The sequence below is a fragment of the Penicillium citrinum genome (genome assembly GCF_028827155.1).
Source record: "Penicillium citrinum strain IBT 23319 chromosome Unknown utg000010l:1.0-1229701.0:1.0-1230130.0, whole genome shotgun sequence".
NCBI classification, from domain to species: Eukaryota; Fungi; Ascomycota; class Eurotiomycetes; order Eurotiales; family Aspergillaceae; genus Penicillium; species Penicillium citrinum.
In genome coordinates this window covers 1,021,742-1,037,969 of record NW_026622695.1, presented here as the reverse complement: position 1 = coordinate 1,037,969, position 16,228 = coordinate 1,021,742, and the positions used below count along the sequence as shown (strand labels likewise).

The 16,228-nt window shown below is 46.8% G+C and overlaps 6 protein-coding genes across 6 annotated transcripts; 4 read left to right on the top strand and 2 right to left on the bottom strand.

The window, feature by feature from the left end:
* Positions 1-127: 127 nt before the first annotated feature.
* On the top strand, positions 128-981 carry N7469_011456 (flavin-linked sulfhydryl oxidase ERV2; the record flags this gene model as incomplete). The annotated part of the gene is made up of 3 exons (XM_056650361.1): positions 128-345; positions 431-559; positions 684-981. 3 exons carry the CDS (start codon positions 128-130, stop codon positions 979-981), a joined length of 645 nt encoding a protein of 214 aa, XP_056495425.1.
* Positions 982-1,445: 464 nt separating this feature from the next.
* N7469_011455 (uncharacterized protein) lies at positions 1,446-2,736 on the bottom strand (the record flags this gene model as incomplete). The annotated part of the gene is made up of 5 exons (XM_056650360.1): positions 1,446-1,810; positions 1,868-1,932; positions 1,992-2,109; positions 2,165-2,531; positions 2,584-2,736. 5 exons carry the CDS (start codon positions 2,734-2,736, stop codon positions 1,446-1,448), a joined length of 1,068 nt encoding a protein of 355 aa, XP_056495424.1.
* Positions 2,737-4,827: 2,091 nt separating this feature from the next.
* N7469_011454 (uncharacterized protein) lies at positions 4,828-6,181 on the top strand (the record flags this gene model as incomplete). The annotated part of the gene is made up of 4 exons (XM_056650359.1): positions 4,828-5,128; positions 5,180-5,309; positions 5,369-5,817; positions 5,868-6,181. The coding sequence occupies 4 exons, from the start codon at positions 4,828-4,830 to the stop codon at positions 6,179-6,181; spliced, it is 1,194 nt and encodes a 397-aa protein (XP_056495423.1).
* Positions 6,182-7,053: 872 nt separating this feature from the next.
* N7469_011453 (Major facilitator superfamily domain general substrate transporter) lies at positions 7,054-9,216 on the top strand (the record flags this gene model as incomplete). The annotated part of the gene is made up of 10 exons (XM_056650358.1): positions 7,054-7,252; positions 7,310-7,449; positions 7,511-7,743; positions 7,793-7,886; positions 7,952-8,101; positions 8,155-8,332; positions 8,390-8,601; positions 8,658-8,872; positions 8,943-9,032; positions 9,111-9,216. 10 exons carry the CDS (start codon positions 7,054-7,056, stop codon positions 9,214-9,216), a joined length of 1,617 nt encoding a protein of 538 aa, XP_056495422.1.
* A 400-nt stretch (positions 9,217-9,616) lies between these two features.
* Positions 9,617-12,190, bottom strand: N7469_011452 (putative rhamnosidase B; the record flags this gene model as incomplete). Its single annotated transcript, XM_056650357.1, has 4 exons — positions 9,617-10,790; positions 10,848-11,572; positions 11,629-12,105; positions 12,167-12,190. 4 exons carry the CDS (start codon positions 12,188-12,190, stop codon positions 9,617-9,619), a joined length of 2,400 nt encoding a protein of 799 aa, XP_056495421.1.
* Positions 12,191-14,119: 1,929 nt separating this feature from the next.
* N7469_011451 (LYAR-type C2HC zinc finger protein) lies at positions 14,120-16,019 on the top strand (the record flags this gene model as incomplete). Its single annotated transcript, XM_056650356.1, has 3 exons — positions 14,120-14,140; positions 14,232-14,354; positions 14,535-16,019. 3 exons carry the CDS (start codon positions 14,120-14,122, stop codon positions 16,017-16,019), a joined length of 1,629 nt encoding a protein of 542 aa, XP_056495420.1.
* Positions 16,020-16,228: the final 209 nt, after the last annotated feature.

The window sequence follows — 16,228 nt, the reverse complement described above, 5'->3', positions numbered from 1 at the left end:
GCGTTAGTCGCCAGGGCTGTACGTCGAATTTGATTATCCACGATACCAACGACTATCAAAAAGCCCGTCCCATTCGCTCCATATCATCCCCGCCTTTACGCGTCCGCAATACGGCGCCACCTTTGCCATGGCCAACCGGCAAATCACACGGCGCATCGCCATCAGCGCTGTGATCTCGATCCTCCTCATCTTCTTCCTCTTTATAAGACCCCAAGGTCCTCCAAGTCCCGCGATCCGAGCACCCGGTCACATCACACATAATGCGGCGTCGCCGGGAATCATAATCCAGGAAGAGACGTTGAAAGGGGATATTGTGATGCCGAAACTAGGCAATGCGACGGCGAAGTATGTAGCTAGGGTGGTCGCGGCAATCCATCATAATGTTCTCGAAGAGGATTCTATGGACACATCACTGACCCGCCATTTACAGGGCCGAACTAGGTCGCGCGACCTGGAAGTACTTCCACACGGTCATGGCCAGATTTCCTGAAAAGCCAACGGTCGACCAGCAAGATGCTCTGCGTTCGTACATCCATCTCTTCGCTCGACTTTATCCTTGGTAAGTTCGAATTCTCGCACCTCTCCGGTTGTTTCCCTTTAAGCCGTATCTTTCTTGAAGGCCATTCCACCTTGCGCAATATCGAAATAAATTGGGAAGGAATCAGAAGCTGATTATAGTACAGTGGTGAATGCGCTGAGCACTTCCAACAACATCTCACAAAATACCCGCCCCAAGTATCTTCGCGCAAGGCTGCAGCTGGGTGGGCTTGTTTCATTCATAATGAGGTGAACGCTATGCTGGAGAAGCCGGAATTCGACTGTAATAACTTGGGCAAATTCTATGATTGCGGATGTGCCGAGGATGAAGAAGAAGAGGGCGAGGTCGCGAGCGAGACTAGTCATTCTGCTTCATCTCGCACCGATGGAAAAGGTGACCCTGCCCATGACCATTTGGCTGTGGAGATTTCGAAGGAACCGTAAGTTTTTTGCTGCTATCTATTTGCCGTTCGGGATTTTTCTAACAATCTTCTCAGTACTACCCGTGGTTGATGGGATTTATTATCATTGGCATGGCGTTTCTGGTTGCAGCTCTTCGACTAAGCATACATGGAGCCGGTCTCTTGTACATTATTATTGCTCATAATAACTATATACCCATTGTATTATCATCCATTCAGAAACTAACGGTCAGATAGTCAGCTACAAGTATACTTTATAACTAGGTAGTCTTCGAACATACACAGTCTTTGGTCAGAAATTTTCAATTGCACTTAGTTGAAATTTTCACTTGAAGGAGGGTATAAAGAAACAGATTATACAAATATAAGTATGCTTTTAAAGAATGACCCAGCGAGCCCAGCCCATGAAAACAAGAAGTAACATCCCAATTTAACACCAGGGGCTACCACTTATAGAGATATCCCTTCGCTAAGCGCGTATCTCGCTCAGACTTTGCTATCAAAACGTTCGTAGCTAACAGAAATCTCATCTGTCCTTTCAATACCAGCTGCACCTTGGAGAATATTCTCGTCGCTGGTGTTTCGAGTTCCATACTTGACCATAGTAGAGCTCTTGGGCTCTATGATCGAATCACCAATGCCCGAAATAGACATTCTGCCGTACTTGCGAGCACCACTTCCATACATGGGTAATTTGTAGGGAGTATCGCCGCTGTTTCCGGTTGAGCTGTCTTTGCCATCCTTGCCGTAGCGGACGCGGACATAAAGAGGTCGAAGGACAGGAATTGAGGAGCACATTATCGTGACGAGGCTTTCGGTGGCAGACCAGATGAGCATCGGAACTGTATCATCTGTTGAAACAGGAGTTAGTTGGATGATTTTGATTATTTCAGAATTGGGGAGCTTACAGATGTATTCGGAGGCATTGAGGCCACTCAAAGCGACGGTACGAACAATACCGCAGACACCAGCACTAGGATATTCATTTAGCTCCATGTTATAGATTGCCATGCTGTGCAAGTCTCGACTCACAAGATTCCCAGACTTAAGCCACAAGCCACGGTGAATTTCTCTTTCCGCTTCATGTTGAGATCCCAGACAACAAACCATGGGAGAGTCGCGAAGGCGAAATCTGCAGCCACAAACCAGGCTAAGAGTAGATATGTTAGACCTGCGAAGAAGATAATGAGTGCTTGAAAACTTACATCCAACGGTATAGCCAACTTTAGAGAAGTCAACCCAGCATGTGCCTGGGGTCATGGGGTTCCAGCTCTTCTCGACCGGCGAGCACTGGACAATGACAGTTATACTTGCGAACAATGTAATGATTGCTGTGATAGCGAGGCAACCATAGATAAACCAGATCTGGATTTTGTTTCGCACGATTCGAAGCAGGAAAACACCAACGGCGGCTTTTCCGATTCCGATTACCATGATTCCAGCTACTTGGCTGAACAATTCATATTTGACAGCTGTAAAGTAAATAGTTGGATCACCGATATCAGCGAATAGTCTTCCCAGGCCGTAGTATGTGCCCATGGTGACGAATATCGTGTAAAGAATGTGAACGACCTTTAGAGAAGTCAGTCATTATGTCGTGTAGATGCCGGATATTTGATTTTACCAGCGCTAGAATGCATAAGTAGTCATCACCACCGACAGCATTGAGAATCTCCTTTCGCGTATAGATCCTGAGTCCTACAAAAATGGCAAAGAGTACGACCTCAGCCCAAAGGACGCCATTAACCATGGGGCCGAGTCCGCCGTAGTAACCCATTTTGCTCGGGATTATAGACAATTCACTTGTGAAAGAGAGATATCATTGACGTGATACAGATCAACGGAAATGGTATAAAACGAGCGACTCCCAACGGCAACCTGATGAAGAAGAGGAGGTCAACGAGCTTTTAGTATCAACATGCTTATGATCTGTAAGTTGAGCGACAACGAGCTTTCCTAGAAGTGGCACAACCGAAACAATCCCGCCGGGGTTTCCGCATTAGTTCAATTCTGTGAAGAAGTCCGCATTTCACCTGTCATGTCGATCTAAAGCATAGCACAAGCCACCCTTCGCCTTCGCGGATGTGATTCCTGCGTCCCGAGCGGACGTTAGTTGAGGCCCGGCTAGGCAAAAACAGAAGTACATCTGACACTTTCATACTATGTAAAATGTGACCTGTATACTCCTGTGTCTAATTAAGGACCCGTCTGCTCGTGTCAGGCTAGGAAGAATAGCCACTCCCACGAGCGTGGACGGGGCATCTTTGAAGCCACAGACCCACTATGGCATCAGTATGAGTTGCTTATAGGCCACACCATTCAAGATTGACCTGTCAGTGGAGCTGTCAAAAAACGGTCCGTGAATCCGTCGTGCATGGGCGGTCCAGCCTTTCAAACGTTCGAATGGCCTTGTTTACTTGTGGACCTGGTCTTGAGGTAGTACATAACTAGTACTGTTTAAGTGGCAAAAGGCAGCTACTAGCTAAGAACACAAGAAGTAATCCTAGAAAATCCTTCAACCTTCTTGGGTAAATACTAACAATCATCAAACAGTAGTTAAACTTTATGTTGAAGTGAGTTTCTTTGACGGCTCCTGAGATTTCATTTTTTGACAAGGGCAAGGCAGTTTAGGGCAGCCATTTTGATAGCCATTGCTCTGACTACCTGAGTAGTAACATGTTCGATATTTCGTACGCACCGTGAGCTCGAAGAGAGGAGTACATAAATACTACCGACACTTGATTTGTGCTCCACAATGCTCGCGAAGCTGAACTCGATCCGTCAATCCTTCCAGTAGTAAGACTTGGTCTTTGTTCGATTGAATGATCCAATAACACTACTGTAGGGATCAACTACTCCGTACTTAGACATTCTTTGTCAAAAATGATGACCGATCTGGCGAAAGCTCCGCTGTGATAGATCGCGAGATTGATCAATGTACTATGTATGACCGAACAAGAAGGCCGCAGAAATAGCTTCGATCAACATGATATGACCAAGAATCTAGCCATTCAAGAACGTGCGAGAGCTTTGAATCGGCCATTTAGCATCTGGACTTGAGGTGGCGCCTCGAGAAGATAACGATCATTCCTAGTTGGGATAAGTATAGAACGAGGATCCCTTCGCTTTGGGTGCGGGTTCTCCTATCCGAAATCCCGGGCTTGGTCTTTTCTACACACTAATTTATAAAAATTTCCAGCTTTCGGACAAGGCTTTGCTGTGGAGAACTTCCGGGGCCAACGTTCGCGCTTGGGCCAGTGGTCTGTGTCAATGCCCTTGTTGCCCACTGGCATGCAGCATGGAGATTTTCTATCAGTGTATAGGTGCTGCAATGATGGGGCATACGCTGATAGTATATAAATCGAGCTATCACATTAGCTATAGCAGGTACTGACGACTTGCATGCCGTATTCTTAGTTGGGCAATGCTCCGGGGACATAAGTCCCAGCATGGGGCTTGACCAACCGTGAGGTTTCAACCGAAAGACCGGTGGATACAGTAGTTTCTAGCGCGGTGTCAATTCAATCCATTGTCCCCTGCACGCCATTGGATAGGATTTGACTTTCCGAACGCACTGTTAGCTTTCACTGGCTCCTTGCAATTAGCTAATTGAGACGGTGTTTCTATAGTCCTTTCAGGGGGAGCCCCTAGGTGCTCAGGACTACTATCAAGTACTGCTACTAGCTTGTACCTCGTGATATTTCGTAGCACAGGGCTGTTGATCTTTAGTTCAAGTTATATATGAATCGCGGCCCGTGAATCTTTCATCAGTCCGGCTTAGTGCAGTACTTTTATAAGCTTGAGTTGACACATACACCTCTAGCACTGTCTTCATTCTTCGACACAATCTACATTTGGGGTTTCAAAAATGACCTCTCAATCTCAACAAATCATTGCTGCTCTCGATGCGGTTCACCCCGAGGCGTTTGGCGGAAATGAAGTAGAACGTCTCCAAGTTCGTGCAGCTGCACGTCGACTCCTTGCAAGGGTGGAGTCGCCTTATGAGCGTGCCTGGGGTTTCTGCTTCGAACATCCGGTCGTGTTTGCCGCTCTGCAGACCTGTATCGATGTGGGACTATGGAAAGCCTGGACAATCTCTGGTGGAGATGAGAAGACACTTCATGACCTGGCCAAGTTGACCAATCCCACTGTGGAGATTAACTTGCTACGTAAGTGACTCAATAATGGAACTTTCAATAGTAGCTAACACCTCATAACAGGCCGCTTGTTCCGCCTACTTGCAGCTTTTAATGTTGTTGAAGAAACCGGAGAAGACTCATTCAAACCCACTCCATTCTCGCTAGCTATTGGTGATGACACAACCAAGGTCCGCGCCTCTCTCCAAGCAGCGTGAGTACACCAGAGCTTCATACCCAGTATATCGCGCTAAACCTATACCCCAACACCAGATCCAACCAATACATATTGGCCGGTCACAACCTGCCGAAGTACCTTGCAAAGATCAACTACTCCGAGCCTACAGATATCAGCGTGAATAACCACTCGGACGCAGACCCAGATGGCCTTAACTTCTTTGGTCGATTGCAAGAGAGTCCCTCCTACTTTAAAGCATTCACTGGACATATGGAAGCATGGACAGCATGGAAGACCCCTTGGACCAAAGTTTACGATACAAACCAACTTTTAGATGGTGCCAAGCTGGATGATGGATCTGCATTTGTGGTTGACGTCGGTGGAAACACTGGAATTGACATTTCCCATGTTCATACCAAGCATCCCGATCTTCCTGCCGGGTCTCTTGTCCTTCAAGATCTCCCTGAGATTATTGTAAACGCCCAAGTCGACAAGAAGGTTAAGACTATGTCTCATGACTTTTTCCTCCCACAACCTATTCGAGGTGAGATTCGAACCTCATATACTTTGGAATTCTTCTTCTAACTGGAACAGGAAGCCGTGCTTACTTCATGCATGCTGTTCTACACGACTGGCCCGACCATAAGGCCAAGCAGCTCTTGGAGAATACCAAAGATGCTATGACAAAGGGATATTCGAAGTTGTTTATCTACGACATTGTCCTACCACCAACAGGCGCAAGTATCAGCCAGACCACTATGGACGTGAACATGATGTCTCTCCTTTCCGCATCTGAAAGAACCCAGGCAGCTTGGGAAAACCTCCTTACTATGTCAGGCTTCAAGATTACCAAGTTCTGGCCTGATCCTCAGCAATATGAAATGGTTATCGAGGCCGAGGTTGCATAAAATTATTTTGGGTGGTATACCATTAGTTACGTCAAGATTTCAAGAATGCAAATTGCCATATTCTATCATCTCAATATTATTGGTTTCCTTGGGCTCTTAAGAATCCTAGTGGTAACGAAAGCTCTTAGGACAGGGCGACCTTTCCCTCATTAGGTCTAGTAAGGCTGAAGGACCGGGGAGTGGCGCCGTCGGGATTTCTCCAAGTTGGGCTACAGGAAGGGACATGTTAGTTGTGAAGATATTCCCTCCTTTGTTTGGAAGCAAGGTAGTCACTGAGGTTTATGTTCATTTCTAAATCAATTGCAGTTGAAAACACCCAACGCCCGATGGAGGAACTTCAATCCTTCGGGGTTTCAGCGACGTCCCCAACCTCATGGTCCATGATTTTGTACTAATCGTCAGGTGATATCAGAGCAAAAGCCTCTCGGGATAATTCAAAGCGAAGCAGAAGCTGCTCTATCTATGTATCACCCAATAAGATTTCTCTTTTCACGCCAAATCGGCCATCGAGTCGAAGACCAGCCTACCAGAACAATCTAATAAGCCTCCCGGCTATTGAACTAATTCTTGGGTTAGCCTTTTGAGGCATAATTCGACAATCCTGGGGTTTGTTCAGTCCAAGCGTACATACTAAGATTCACATCCCCGGATCCCCCGCATTTCCCTAGTTCTTTTTATGAAGCTCGGGAACCGGCCCTGCCGTGAAAGGGAATATCTACACATTGAACAATAAACTTGTCTATGACCAACAATACACACATTGGCTTATAACTAGGGTATAAAGCAATAAGTTGGCTCCCAAGGTGTCTCATATAGTAGGAGATCCATTTCTTTTCCCCTCCGATCACATATTATACATTGTACTATCCATAATGGGGAATTCCAAAGGAAAGCATGAGAATGTCGAACATGTATCTTCCGAAAGAGAAGAAGAAGCGCCTACCAAGAACCTGGCGCCGATAATGAGATCCCGCGAGGATGATCTCGGTATCTGGCAATGCGTCCTGAGGTTTAAAAACGTGTCTCTTATTGCCATGGCGGCAGCATTTAGTGCATCGCTTGATGGTTACCGTAAGTTACTAAGAGGTGATCAAGCTCCAGAAATTAAAGCTGATGGAGGTCATACAGAAATCAACCTGAATGGAGGTATCGTTTCCAATAAAGGTTTCATTCGCCAAATGGCGTCTCCAGGTACTTCGATTATTGCGGGAAAATACATCTCGGCATGGGGAGGCATCCAATCTGCCGGTCAAACAGTCGGTCAAATTGTATGATTATCAGCGTTTGTTCAAGGTTCTTCCGTCGACCTACTAACTATATTATGTCCAGATTCTCCAATATGCAACGGAGAAGTTTGGCCGAAAGATGGCGTTCTATATTATCTGGGTTGATATAGTCATCAGCGTATTCATTGAAACATTTGCTACAAGATGGGATCATTGGCTCGCAGCAAAGCTGTTCTCTGGAATGGGAGTCGGCATGCTTCAATCTACCATGCCTCTCTATTTATCCGAAATAGCACCGACCCAATTGCGAGGATTCTACATCAACGCATACAGTTTGTAAGTCATCGCTGAGAATTGTAAGAGCCAATTCTCTAATATTCTCTAGTTGGTTTGTGGTTGGTCAAATTTTCGCGTCCGTGGCTTTACAAGAAATGAGCAAAAACGATCCATACGATTTTCGTGTCCCGATTTATACTCAGGTATCTCATCTCAAGTCAGCCATAGAAACATATTGGCTTTATTGATAACTAACTATATTTTAAAGTGGGCTATGGTGGGTATCATCATAATCATCTTCGCTTTTATCCCGGAGTCACCATGGTGGCTCGTGAGCAAGGGAAAGATAGACAAGGCGGCTAGGATCTTGACTCGATGCAATGGAAATGTCAAGGGTTACAGCATTGATGAGCAGATTGTATGCAAAATTGATTATCACTCAAGGGAAAGGAATTCTAATCTGTCTAATAGGAAATTATGACTGCCACCGTGACGGAAGAGCGCCTCGTTGCAGAGCGCAACTCTGAAGAAGGGACTTGGGCCGTTTTCCGGGGCCGCAATCGTCTTAGATTTCTCATTGCTGCTTGGCCAAAGATTGCCCAGCAGCTTGTTGGATTATCTGTCTTCAACACTTATGCGACATACTTCTGTAAAAACCAACAGTGTTGAAGATTGTGAAAGTACTTAAGCTAACCTGGGGTTCTAGTTCAATACGCTGGAAGCGACGATCCTTTCATGGTCACTGTCATCCTATCATGTGTCCAATTGATATCAATGATAGTGACAGCAGTTACAACAGACAAAATTGGCCGTCGTCCACTAACAGTCTATCCGTACCTAGTAACAGCTATCTCACTATTATGTCTTGGGATCACCGGGTGCTTTGATTATACAAAAACATCCTTGAGTTCACTCTTGGTAAAGACTTCCCTGAACATAATCTCATCTCCAGTGCTGACGAGTATTCAATCTAGATCTTCTTTGCCTGCTTGGCAACTTTGTCTACGACTGGTGCATCCGCGATTGGCTATGCATATGCAGCTGAGATCCCGCAACAACGCTTGCGTGCAAAGACAGCCGGTTGGGCTCTTGCATTGTCGAATACGGTGGCTATCATGTTCAGCTTCTGTACACCATTGATGATCAACAATGCACCTGTTTCTGCATGGGGAGTGAAGACCGGATTCTTGTAAGACCTCCATTGTGGTTACAACTGACATGAATATTTATTATAATGATTGACTGGTGTTCACTATCAGCTTTGCGGGTACTGGCTTGGTCGCCGTCATTATTGCCTGGTTTATTCTTCCTGAGGTGACTCGTCGAACACCGGCGGAGATTGATGAAATGTATGTTGCTCCCTGTCAGTACCTAATAAATTGGTACGGCTGAAGTGTCTTGCTAAATAGACTTAATTGGACATATAGGTTCGAGAAAAGGGTCGACCTTCGAAAATTCAAGGGTTACATTACAGAAGTTCAAATGCGCTCTCATGAACAACTTAATAACCATGAAATGGTTACCAGAGCCTAGTTTTCAGGTGCTTGACAGGAGCTCGAAAGCCTTCAAGGTCTCTCATGCTTTGTACTTATCAAAATGAATGAAGTGGAATTCTCGGCTGACTTTTCTGTTTCGCTGTGATGTCTCGTATTTTACTAGTATTTGATAGTTCTACCACAACTGGGAACTTGATACATCAAAGTACAGAAGGGGGGGGCTCAGGAGTTCTAGTCTTGGTGTAAAAGCTTAGCTATTTTCCATAGCCTGACAGGATGGTGACATGTCCGGTCGACAAGAACGTTGTACTCTCTTTGGATCCTACCCATTAAATAATCAACGAAGACACAAGAGCATGGATTTGCCTTTGCGAGAATAGATACTCTGCTCATATGCATCGAGTTGAAGATGGATGCGAAATTGATGGTCTTTGTACTTAATCTTTGAAGACTAGCCGGAGATAGTCTATAATACCATGTTCTTCCTCCTTGCCCCCAGGCAAACGGCTGATAATCTCGACAGCCTTGTGAAGTCTAAGTTCAACGATCTTCTCGCTGTCAAAGTAAAGCTTCCAAGATATCTCTGCGAGATTATCTTTACCGAGGGCTACCTTCGCATGCAAACTTTCTGACAAACGAAGTCGTGGGCTGAACAATATTTTGGACGATCCAGCAGCAATAGGTTGAACACCGGCAAGCTCAGTGCAATATTCATAGATCGGTACACTTCCCCAAGCATGACAATCAGACCTTTGTCTCACATCATCTTCTTCCCATGTGGAAAGATTATTCGCCAACATTCTTCGCCAGGGGGACCACATTTTGTCCCAAAATGAATCATACAGATTCCCATCATCAGCCAGGGCCAAGGCGCGGAATGCATAAAAGCGCATCATATATGAACATTTTGAGAATCGATCATTTGTAAAGGACTCGTTCAGAATCCGAGTAGATTCTTCGACCTTGGCTGCTCCGCATAGGACCGCGAAAACTTGGCAATGTTGCGAATACGACAGTTCATCGGCAACATCGGCCGTAGAATCGGTAAAGAATTCCCCATCAAAGCAATGAGTCCGAATAGCAGCTATGAGAGATTGTGCACGCGATTCATATTCTGCAGCATTCCCTGGTCGACCTACTTCACGCACCAGAACGGCGACTTTCTGAAGGACCCATGCATACAGCATACTGAAATAAGTATGTCTGTTCGACCTTCTCCCTGAGGTTGGCACTCCTTTATCGGGATGGTCGTCTGTTTCCCCCCAGGTTGTAACCCAGTCGACATATTGCCAGACTACATTTGGAAGTCCACTGACTAGGCCCAGATCATCGATATGGGAATCGAAAAAGTCAAGGATGCCGTCGATACGTGGGACAAAACTTCGCGAAAATCGAGTATCTCCGAAGTATATATGGTGATCCCATATCTGTAAAATCCAATATAGAGAAAATCCTGCTATAATTTGTGGCACATGCGAAGGGAAACGGGACTGCGTTAGGCCTTCTGGTGTGACTGAGGCAGCAAAATTTGTGATTGCCTGGCGCATTAAACGGTCATCGCCGGAGAGAAGATAATGGAATAGCCCAACTGAGCGACTATCACCAGAGTATCTAGATCCTATGTTAGCTTGTTGGTAATCCGAGTTCCTTTCAATTAGCACCACTCACTGTAACTGTTCATAAAATGGACAATCGGAGTACCCGTCGAACATACAATTGCGCATAGTCCGTATAGAGACATCCCATATCAGTTTGCTCTGGGGGTCGTTGGGCTGCTTCCAGCTAGCTTTAACCGCTAGGGGGTAATTGACCTGGGTAGCATCAAACGAAGAAATCTCGATTGGTTCAGGTCCAATTCCAATTTCGACCTTCAATAGCCGGAAAGTTCGAAACCAGAATGGCTCGTAGATAATAGTTTCTCCATTGTCGGGCAGATTGAATACTATTTCATCGTATGGTCCTATTATATGACCGCCACTTGCGTCGAGCCGGTCTGTTTTGGATCTGAAAAAAGGGTAGGATCGTGGCTCAAGCTCATATCCCTCCGAATATGTTACTTTCATGTTGATTTTAGAAGCATGCTTGACAGCTTTGAAACTCCATCGAAGGAAGGCAGTCGAGTGGGTGTCGGCTTGTAGTTCAAGATTGTGACTTGACCCGGCGGGAAGAACAAGGGTGTGGCTTTTGGCGAAAAAGGCTGCCCATTCGCTGGCATCGATTGCACTTTCGCATGCTCTGATGGTTTTCACAGCAATTGGAGTTGATTCGGGCATGGGAATGAGACGTGGGCGTAGATTCCATGGTGGGATATCACCATTCAATGTTCTGATATTGTAGGCAAGTGGTGCAACCGCTGTACTTCTAGCTTCTGCAGGAGTGACTCGTTCGCTGATCTACAGAGAGGAGTCAGTATAATGCATATTGGCCTCAATTGTAAGAGCGACCTTACATGTAAGAACACATCATCCACCAGTCCCATTGGAAACTGAATGGTATTATCGACGCATCCCAGCCAATTGTTAGATGAAGCAAGATCGACGGCCTCGTGGGCTGTTCTCACTGACCCAGTTACCGTCAAACCGGGACGAGCCGTCCGCTCGAAAGGCATCGCACTTCGCAAAGAGTTAAAGTATCGGAGAACCACGAATTTAAGCTCATTCCGTCCTTCCATCAAATACGGAGTGATATCCAACGTGTCATAATACCATATCAAAGGACTACTTCGAGTCGGACCAACAGCGACATGTTTGCCATTCACATATAGTTTGTATCGGGTATCTGCTGAGAAGTGCAGGACTGATGTACTCGGCCGCGATGACAATTGAATGGTACGGGTGAAATTGACGATCTTGCCAGCTGTATTTGAATCCGAAGAGTCGACCCAGTCCGGAACCCAGATCCAGTTGGCCTGGAGGGCGTCGATTATCTTTTCACAATTGTGTAAGCAAGCTTAACAACCCAGTAGCTTTGTCATGGGAATTTAATACCTTTTGCTCTTCTGTTGAAACCATTTTCTGCGTCATGAGTTAGAAGATGGCAAATATTCATCTCCAGTATTTTAATGAATCGTCTATTGATGCTTCTCCGGTGGGGGAGGCCGGCGGGGCTCGGTGGATTTCATGCCGAGGAGGCTTGCCGAATGAACCACATCAGAAGGTGTATATAGTCAAATATACCGCGCATATATAGTGTTGTCTATGTTTTGATGAGCAGGGCAGTAATTGCAGAAGCCGCCACTTCTGATGTGACTAGTAATAGTAGCTAGGACAAACTATCATTCAGTACTGTACATAGTACGCTATATGTTCGTAGTTCCGAGTTTGCTACGCCCCTTTACATGACTTGAATTTCCTAACAACTTCAAGTATTCGATTATAAATTAGCTTAATGCTGCCGATAAGGTCTTCGTTTTCTCATATTTTGAATGGGGGCTATCAAGATGTACATTGTCGCGACATTTTTCAAGCTCTTGGCGACATTAGAAAAGATCTGATCGCACAAAGGAGCCCGGCTATATCCTACCGAAAAGATATCTAACAAAGCATAAAATGCTGCATGATAGTCTTCACTGCATACACAGATGTCCATTTGCATTGCCATTGGTAGGGATTCCTGCTGGTGCAGTATGTATGAGCAGGGATGGCCCGCTGCCGATCTCCTCCCCCGGAGCATGACCCGAACGCCGGCACTGGGATCAACCTATCCGGTGATCCTGTATGGTTGCGCATGACCCCGAAATGTCTTGCTTCTCAGCCGCGAAGAACTTTCATATCCGGAAGTTTTAGGGCTAGGTGGGTTGCGAAAGGTGTCGATGGTTGTGGGTAGCACATGCACTAACCGCCCATGTTGCATAAAGGAAGAGCCCGCGTAAAAAGCAAGTGCAAAGCTAGCGACCGTGCTAGGTCGTCATATCATATCCTCGTGATACACACAATATTCAGATCTTTACAGTAGTTGACACTAGTCAGTCGCTAGTGACATGAGGGTGTATGTAGATCTCACAAATACCAGAATGCCGTTGGAACCTTGAAATGAAAACAGCCCCTGGGGGCGAAGAAGAACGGTATTCAGGAAGATGATATAAATGAGAACTACAAATAGACTTGTCAAATGCTAGTTCAGCCTATCTTGAAGCAACTTCCCGGCAGCAAAACGTGGATTTAAGTTTGACCAAAAATAGCGCGACAAAACGAGGGGGAGGGGAAGATGGAGGAAAGGGGGCCATATTCCTGGGTTTCTACAATACAGTATGTAGTATCATCATTCTCTGGAGGATCAACATTAGTTTCCGGCTGATATCAAATGCAATCAGCAGGCTCTCCTCACGGGTCCCCTGGGACTTCCAACCAACCAGCATGCAACGGGACGACATCACGATCGACCAACACGGGGATGGCGCGGGCGCATCTGCTCGCGCTCGCGCGTTCAGGCGCGACTTGAAACAGCGGAGGATACAGTAATATGATGTTAAACTTTGGATTAGAAAGACTTAAGGCATTTGTGTCTCGTCTCACTTGTTTCAACTCTTTTTGAGACTGTTTCCTCCCGAATTCATACTCGATTGTATACTTTTATACTTGCGACACCACAATTATACTTCCTAACCTGGACTAGTGGTTGCCATATCTGGACTAGCGTGTCTCCGCCAACGCGAAAAGAAAAAAAAGGAAAAAAAAGGAAAGAGCGACTGGCGCATGCGACTTTGCGACTGCCCCAAAAACCCCAAAGTCTGCTTTGCAAGGGATAACTTTATTCTTCCCCGACGACTTCTTCTTTTTCCTCTTTTTGCTTTTCTCCTCGTCCTTTTTGGCTTGGACCTTCTGCGCATTCTCTTTTTACCCCTCCATCTTTGTCAAGCGCATTGGTTTACATTTGACACTCTCATCCATCTGCGTGCCGCTTCGTAATTCCCAGCGGGGTGATATATACTCGCAATCAAAATGGTTTCTTTCCAATGCGAGGTAAGCTTACTATCTGTGATGGAATACTGGTGACATGCACATACTGGCTGTTATGAAACAAGATCGAATGCTAATCAAGCCTGTCTACTAGGGCTGCGGCGACGTGCTCACCAAGAAAAAACTCGACCCTCATCGCAACCAATGTCGTGGCGCGTCTTTTACCTGCATTGATTGCATGGTTCACTTCTACGGCACCGAATACAGATCCCATACGGTATGTCCTCATCGTTTCCTGTCTCGATCATTTGGATACGGGTATTCGATGTTCTTGCAGACCTGGATTGCGCGGTCCCACTGCAAGTGACGATTCAACCGATTCAGCCAATCCAGCCAGAATGTCTTTTCCATATTGTCGCTCAACAATGCATATACTGATGTGTGTTCTTCTTCACAGAGCTGTATGACCGAGGATCAGAAATACCAGGGTGCTCTTTATAGAGAAAAGCCAGCCAAGGGCCAGAAGGGCAAGGGCCAAAACAACCAGAAGCAAAATGCAAAGTCAAACCCCAACGCACGAAACCAGCAACCGCGCGTCGACGATGCTACGTCTGATGGAGAGGTCATCAAGGCCAATGTTCCGCCTCCTCCGGCACCTACTCCACCTCCAACGAGCAACAAGAAACCCGCCGCGGCTGCCCCGACGAGCAATGATCAACCTGTGAATGTTTTCGACTATCTTGTCACAGAGGATACCCCCAATGCGTCCAAGGTGTCGTTGGCTCCCAAAGAACAAATGTCTATGAACCCTCACGCCCCATCTGTCTTCGAGACCAGCAATGCTTTGGCGCGACTTGACCCCAAGACCGATGATGAGGGCAATTACGACATCGCATATGAGGAGAATGGTTTTTCTTACGGGGCGGATCCCATTCCCCAGCCCAAGAATTCCCTCGCCATCGCCAATCCCTCCATGGAATTCGTCACACCCGCTCCAAAGAAGAAGAAGGAGCGGCGCGAAAAGAAGGAACGCGCGCCGGGCAGTGTGAGCGAGAAGAAGCGCAAGCGTGGACAGGTCGATGCCCTCAGCAGCCCTCAACAGGATGTCGACACCCCAATGATGGACGCTCCGTCCAGTATTGTCAACAATGCCGGTACCCCGGTACTGGCGCACTCTGGTCTGACCGGTGGACTGAACCGCATGATGCGGTCCCCATCACCTGATGGTGATGAGACTCCCGACCAGCGCCGCTCTGGCTACCAGGATGCGTCGTCTCCGATCAAGCGTACCCGCCGCAACGGCAAGGAGCTCAATGGTGGTGACCCCGGCCTGGGTATTACTATCAAGAACCGTGCTGAGCGACTAGTCTCTTCCATGTTTGGTGGCACTGGCTCCGTGGTTTCCAATGGCAGCAAAGACAGTCATGAGAACTCCCGCACGTTGGTTCGTACCCGTCGTGGCAGTTCTTCCAGCGCCGATGAGCTGCCGGAAGTGCGCAAGAAGAAGTCGCATCGCTCGCGCAACGTCTCAGATTCCCACACTGAACGCAAGTCGAAGCGAAAGAGCAGCAACCCTACCCACGACGGTGATCGCCCTTCTCGTCGGCAAAAGCAGATTGACGAGCGCCGCCGCTCTGACTCCCGCTCCCCTCATCGCGACAGCCGTCAAGTCACCGTTTATCGGAAATCCGAGGCACCGGCCCGTAGTGAGGATGTCCTCCAACGGGAGATGGCCACTCACTTCCTCTCTCTCGTATCCAGGGACAGTGAGCGTGGCTGTTCTTTCCACAAGGCTCTGAAGAAATTCCACCGTGATTTCGCTGATGAGCAGGAAGATCATGGCCGGGATTCTCGTGAGCGTCGTGGTGAGGATGAGCGGGATCTGTGGCGCGGTCTGCGACTGCGTCGCAATGATCGGGGCGAAATTGTTGTATTCGCGTAATAAAAGTCATTGCTACCAGCTTGGGGGTATCTGGTTCTTTTGTCACGACAGACTAATCTGGGATTTTTTCTTTACGAAATGATGGGGTCTGATCCTGCATAGCGCATAATTTCTTGTTAATTGGCGCGGTCTTTTTCGCATATTGTTAATAGTGGACCTAATTGGACGCCAAAATTGATGAATGTATACAGTGTTATTGCATCTTCTAC